This window comes from Echinops telfairi, unplaced genomic scaffold (assembly GCF_000313985.2).
Source record: "Echinops telfairi isolate 266 unplaced genomic scaffold, ASM31398v2 ScPeMD7_7417;HRSCAF=8455, whole genome shotgun sequence".
NCBI classification, from domain to species: Eukaryota; Metazoa; Chordata; class Mammalia; order Afrosoricida; family Tenrecidae; genus Echinops; species Echinops telfairi.
In genome coordinates this window covers 1,763,443-1,769,794 of record NW_022111317.1, presented here as the reverse complement: position 1 = coordinate 1,769,794, position 6,352 = coordinate 1,763,443, and the positions used below count along the sequence as shown (strand labels likewise).

The 6,352-nt window shown below is 58.9% G+C and overlaps 1 protein-coding gene across 1 annotated transcript in view; it reads right to left on the bottom strand.

Moving 5' to 3' along the window:
- The window catches only part of FGF3 (fibroblast growth factor 3), a gene marked incomplete at its 5' end in the record, with an annotated part of 10,347 nt that extends 4,002 nt beyond the window's left edge, over positions 1–6,345 (bottom strand). The window contains 2 exons of the mRNA XM_013007466.1: positions 3,604–3,707; positions 6,246–6,345. Of these exons, the coding sequence (XP_012862920.1) occupies positions 3,604–3,707; positions 6,246–6,345 (204 nt within the window). The remainder of the gene's footprint in view (positions 1–3,603; positions 3,708–6,245) is intronic.
- Between the last annotated feature and the right edge of the window lie 7 nt (positions 6,346–6,352).

The window sequence follows — 6,352 nt, the reverse complement described above, 5'->3', positions numbered from 1 at the left end:
GGGGACTCAGGACTTCTCAGGGGCTGTGGAGTGGGCTCAGATAAGCCCCTCCCCTCACTAGAATCTATTCCCACACTGGGCTATGAACAGCTGGCTCCCCAATCCCGGGCCCCTCCTAGACCCCGTTGGTCCTAGAGCAGCTGTGGCCCCCTAGGCCTCATGCCAGGGACCAGGGAAGGCAGGGACACCTGTGAATGGTTGAGGGACACAAGTCTATGCTGCTCTGAGTGTGAAGGAGGGGTCCTCCCAGAGGAGGCCTGCTGGCAGGGGCAGGGGCAGGCACAGCACCCAGCCAGGAAGGATGGTGCAGGGTGGGACACCTGAAGGCGATACTCCCCTAAAGCCAGACCCGCCCACCCCTGGCTCCATCTGCTTTCCCTGGTACTTGGGACACATCTAGGAAATCTGACCCGGGCCATGTTGGGTGGCTGGGTATGGGGACCAGGCTCTGGAGGACAGCCTGGGGAGGAGGGTGGGGTCGCAGGAGACAAAATGAAACATCAGAGAAGACTTTTTGTTTTCCTGAAGAGTTGGCTTTGGAAGGATACATACGGGCTCTTCCTCGGTGGACATTTGGACCCAGGACATTTCAGGTAGTGATGGTGGGGCAAGGGCATGGAGCAGTGAGCAGCACGAGGAGTTTGAAGAATCACAAGCGTTTCTGGTGACTAGTGTTGGGACATGCATCTCAGAAGGATGATGGGAAATGGGAGCAGTAGGTGGCCTGAGCCAGCTCCTGTAGGGGCTGAGTGAGGGCACCTGGGTGATCTTTTGTAGATGAGGAGGAGTTCCCAGAGACCAGGATGTGATCAGAGTGATATATGAGGAAGAACCCGGTGGTGGGTACAAATCAAAGTGTGGAAAGTGTCCAGGAAATATTTGATTGATGGATGAAGAATGCCTAATGGGCAGGTAGGTGGATGACAGATGGGTGATGGATAACAGATGACTGATGGATGGATGGGGGATGGATGACGGATGAGTGATGGATGGATGGGATGATGGATGGATGGATGGATGGATGGATGGATGGATGGATGGATGATGGATGGATGATGGTTGAGTGGATGGATGATGAATGGATGATGGTTGAGTGAATGGATGATGGATGAGTGACGGATGGGTAGATGAATGACAGATGGATAGATGCCTGGATAGATATATAAATGAACAGAGAGTGGATTAATGGATGGTGCACAGAAACATGGCTGGATAGGCAGACAGTTGAGAGGATGATGAATGGAATGACAATGGACGGATGGACCGATGGATAAACAGAGGGACAGGTGGATAGACCAGAAGAGAGAGAGGCTGGAGGCCAGCAGCCCAGTCCGAAGGCTGTTGCAATGTGGTTGATGAGAGGCGTAGGCCTGCAGTAACTGTCCTGGCCTGGACGTAAGGTGAGAAATACGCATCGGAGAGATTCAAGAGGTAGAGCCCAAGGACTTGGAGATGGACAAATGAGAAAGAAGTTGGGAGGTGTTTCCCACGCCACCTAGTTGAACTTGGTTTGGGTAATGGCAGGGTGGTCATGAAGCTGGGAACGAGGGAGCTGCTTTCTGTCTGAGGTCTCTTCAGCACACTGACTTCAGAGGGGAGGGTCAGGAAGTCTGGGAGCTATCAGTGTGATGACCACTGACCCACAGGTATGGCTGATCTGAGGAGGGTAAAGTCTTGGTAAGGCAGATTGCTGGGAGCCCAGGGTGGGGGATCTGGATGGCATGCGGCAGGTATGACACTTCCTAGGCTACCTACAGGGTGGTGGGACCTTCCCTGCAGGTCTCTCTGAGGGGTTCTGCTTGTGGCCCTGCCATTGCTGGTGGGGGTGGGAGCCTCACTCTCTCCTCCAAAACCTAGGCCACCAGCTCTAAGCAAAGGAGGTCATAGGGCGCCATATTGGTATCTCCGGGTCAACTTTTGTTTTGTGTTCTAAACCTTTGGGTCTGTTCCTTGTGGAAGGAGGTTCCCCCTCAGAGTCTCTTCCATGGCCCTTTCTATGAACTGCTGTGGGGTGGGGGTGGGGCGCAGAAAGACCTGCCCCATCACTGATGGCCAAGCCAAACTCACTGGATGATGGGTAGATGGGTCAGTAGGTGAATGGGTGGGTGGGTGGATGGATGGGAGGATGGGTGGATATATGGATGGATGGATCGATCAATAGATAGGGTGAATAGGGGAATGGGTGGGTGCTTGGATAGATGAATGGGTGGACAGATGGGGTAGATGGGAGGATGGATGGATGAATGGATGAATGGACAGATGGATGGATGGGTAAATAAATAGATGGGTGGATAGGTGAGTGAGTGAATAGATGGCTGGGCAGGGGGATGGTTCGGTAGATGGATGGGTGAATAGATGGATGGATAGATGGGTGATTGGGTAGGTGGGGTGGTAGTGGATGGGAGGATAGATGGGTAGATGGAGCCCCCCTTTTCACAAGGTATAAGAACATTTGTGGGCACCCTGAAGTCATTTCAAGAATGCCAAGTCTGTTTCCCTCTCCCTGGTCCAGGTCAGAGACTCCCGGCGTCTAGGGAGCCACACTGCCCCTCGGGGCAAACTCAGACCCAACCATGAACAAAATGGGCCTTTCTTGGCCAGCCATCAGTGGCCTTTCGAAGCTCCTGGAAGCACACACTGGGCATGGGCACCAGGAGGGTCCCTGCTCCCAGACAAAGCTGCTGACAATAGGCCCCTGGTTTGAAGAAACCCACGGGATGCATTCGAACCATTGCAATTCCTGCAGCAGAAGAGCTAAAACCGTAATAGCGGAAGTAGTTATTCAAGGGGCCTTTGTGGGCATGCCACTCCTCTCGATTTTGCCTGACTTCAAAGCGGGCAGGGGACTTTGGGTCTGTTTCCCACCCCATGGACCTGACTGAATATACAGCCCTGACTGCCCGGAGATGGGCTGCGTCGTCTAGGTTACATGTGGATGGAAAACCTCTTATCCCCCAAGGAGGTATCGGCTGGATTGCATGTAATAACTAGTTGGAAGGAGCAAGGACCCTAGTTATGTGTTGTTTACCCCAGGGTGTCCCCCACCCTCAACCCTTGGAGGGGGAACACAGTGGAGTCAGGAGACCCTTTTTTGTTGCATGGAGGCTCAGTCTGAGCTCCAGACCCCCACCTCCAGACTGTGCGTGCTGGTGACACTGGTCGCCCTCAACCCTCCTCGGGACCCACCCTTGGGATGGGCAGGCTGCCCCAGGGCTGGTTGCCAGGCCGCCTCTTCTCCAAAGGGAAGGTTTGAGTCTAAGAAACACTTCACCCTCAGAAATTCAGGGAGGGTGGTCAGTCCTGGTCCTGCTTTAGCACAATGGGGACACAACAGGTATTGGGGGGCACATTTTCTAAGCCGGCAGCATTTGAGAGCTTAGGACTCAATCCCCAGCAGAGCCCTCCCTAGGGCCGTGCTCCAACGGGCCCGCCCTGGCAACACCTCTGAGAGAGACAGCTGGGCAGAAGATGGTCGATTGGACTCCCAGGCTCCGGCTGGGCTCTGCACAGCCCGGCAAAGCACTGGACACCCATGTCCACCCCCTCCTGGGAGGCCACTCCACCCGTATCTCACACGGGGGAGGGGGGCAGCACTGGACTCACCGAAGCATAGAGACGTCCCCTCTTGTTCATGGCCAGGTACCGGCCCGAGAAGACCCCCTTAATGGCCACAATGCCCACTTCCACAGCGGTGATCTCCAGGATGCCTGCGAAGAGTCCGGAAGCTCTGTCAGGGGGACTGGGGGTGGGGGGTGGGGGGGGTGTCTTCTCCCGTGGAGTCACAGAGCTGAGCCGTTTGCGGGGTCCCAAGCTGTGCCCAGGTTTGGGCACCCATCCCCAGCAGGAGGGATGGCTTTGTAAGTTCCTGGGAGGGAGGGAAGAGACTAACTCCAAAGGAGAAGGGACAAAATACATTTACAGGGGTCACCCAACACCTCCAGGACCCCTGCTGTCCCTGCAGTTCCACGGCAGGATGCTCACCACAAGGTCAGCTGTTTGAAATCACCTGCTGCTCCCAGGGAGAAAGAGGGGACTTTCGACTCCCCTAAAAAGTCGCAGTCTTAGAAGCCCACGGGGGCAGTGCCACCCTGCCCTACAGGGCTGCTGCTGTGAGTCAGGTTTGAGTTTCATTGAAACCCCAGGAGCCCTGGGTTGCAGTGGCTCGTCTTGGGCTGCTCACCACAAGGTTAGCGGTTCGAAACCACCAGCTGCTCCCCAGGAGAAAGAGAGGGGCTTTCTGCTCCAGTGAAGAGTTACAGTCTTGGAAACACACGGGGGCGGTTTGACCCTGTCCTGAGGGAGGGTAGCTATCAGTCAGAATGTACTAAATAGCAGTGAGAGTTTTTGTTTGATAAGGCAGACAAGGGAACGGAAGTTAATGGACAGACAGACAGGTCAGGGGTGTAGCCTGGGAGTTCCCACCCTGCCTGCAGTTCCTGGAGCCAAACCTCAAAAGTGCTGCTGTAGCGTGGATGAGGTCCCAGGTGGAGTGGGGTGGCCGGGGGCGGGGGCGGGGGGAGGGGGACCTGCTTCTGATCATGGAATCCACACACAGTCCCCACCCCAACATGTGGTGCTGAGCTTGGGTGCAATCTGTCTGGGCAGGGGATCCCAGGTCGCCAGTCTGTGGGTCACGCAGCCTGAATTAGACCCCAAGTTCCCAACATAAAGGACAGCCCCTGAACTGGGCAGGGCTCCCCCCGCCCCCCTCCACGCTGCTCCTCCGGAAGTTGAAATCCCAAGGAACCGTTTGGCCCCCTGCACTCAGCGGATTGCTCAGTAAGCCTGCCAACAAAGGCCCCAGCAGGGCCCCTGCGGCCCCACTCCCCCGCCCCCGCATCGCCTCCCAGCGATGCGGAAGGAGTTAGTGGGGGCCGTCTGGCTGCCCCAGTCCCCTCAATCCCCACAGGGGAAGCGCGCGCCTAGCTTGGTCACCAGAGCGGCGCTCGGACGTGGCGCCACCGACACTTGCGCGGTGCTCCCAAGTGCATGCACGTTGCGGGCCTCTGCGAGCCGGGGAGCAGGCTTAGAGACTCGGCGATGTCGCCCCGCCAGGAGGGCCTGGGAAGCGCGCGCCTGGTTGCGGGCCAAGGGGGTGGCAGGGCGACGCTCTCCCTCCACTTCTGGGCAGCCCACACTGGTGGTCCCACGGCGTTTGGGCTTTGAGTGGAAGCATGGATTTGGAGAGGGCGGGGTGCGAGGAGACCCTATGCTACAACTACGTAGTCCATCGCAGTTGGCGGGGCGTCGGGAGGGGTGGCTTGCGGGTACACGCCCTCCCGGAAGCTGTGGTCTCCCGCCGCCGCCTGTGAATCCTCTGCGCCGCGAGTTCCCGCACCCCAGCCCCACAAGTCCCACCGGCGGGTCTCTCAGCATCCGCATCACGGTCCCTACCCCGACTTCGAGGGTTGAGAGCGGCTCTCCAGCTCCCAACAAGCCAAGCAGTGTGCTGCGCGCCCTCGCCCGCCGAGATGGCGCGGCGGGACTCGGAGGTTGAGTCCGCGGCTGGAGAAGCCTCGCGGGGCCCATCGCACACACAGCCGCGGTGCGAGCTTCGCTGCGGGGCAGGAGGTCTCTGCCCTTTCAAGTTCCAGGGGAAGGATGAGAGCTTGTTCCCCAGCGGCAGGGTGCCCAGCCCAGCTAAGCGTGGTGGGAGGGTGCGGACTCTATGGCGGAAGATGACAGTCTGGTCTGCCGGCTTCTGTTGGCAGAATCTGTCAGTGACGGTTGCGACCCGGGAGTCCCGTCCCGGCGCGCATCCTTTGAGTGGAAGCGGTGGCAGCGGCGGCCACCCGGGCGGCAGCGAGCCAGGCGGGCGGAAGGGACGTCGGGGCGTCCCGGGGTCGCCAGGAGGAGAAGTCAAAATTATAAAGAGGATGATGGATGTCTTGTCCCAGCGCCCTTTCTCCAAGGAGCTCAAAGAGCCGACGCTGGTCTGAGCTCCCATCCCGCCGAGTGGGAGCCCATATTGCGGCCGCGGCCTTCCGTGCGCGCGCGCGCCCCTCCAATCGGTCAGCTTGCCCCGACGGGAGCAGCTATGGGGCTGGGGGTGGGGGGCGCTTTCGAGGCGATTCCCCGCTTCCCTCGGACCCCATTGCGCTCTTGCCCTGGGTTCCTCCTCTGATTTAGGGCCAGGTGGCCCGCGCTCCGGGGTACCTTTGGTGTGGCGACCCCTTCCCGGGACCCGCTGGACCCGGGAGCGCCACTCCCACCCCGAGGACCCCAGGCGGGGCCCCGGCACTCACTGTAGGCGCCGTCCTCCAGGCTGCCGTTGACGCGGCCGCTGGGGTGCAGCTGCAGGTGGTACTTGGTGGCACAGTAGAGCTTGCGGCGGCGCGGCGCCCCACCCAGG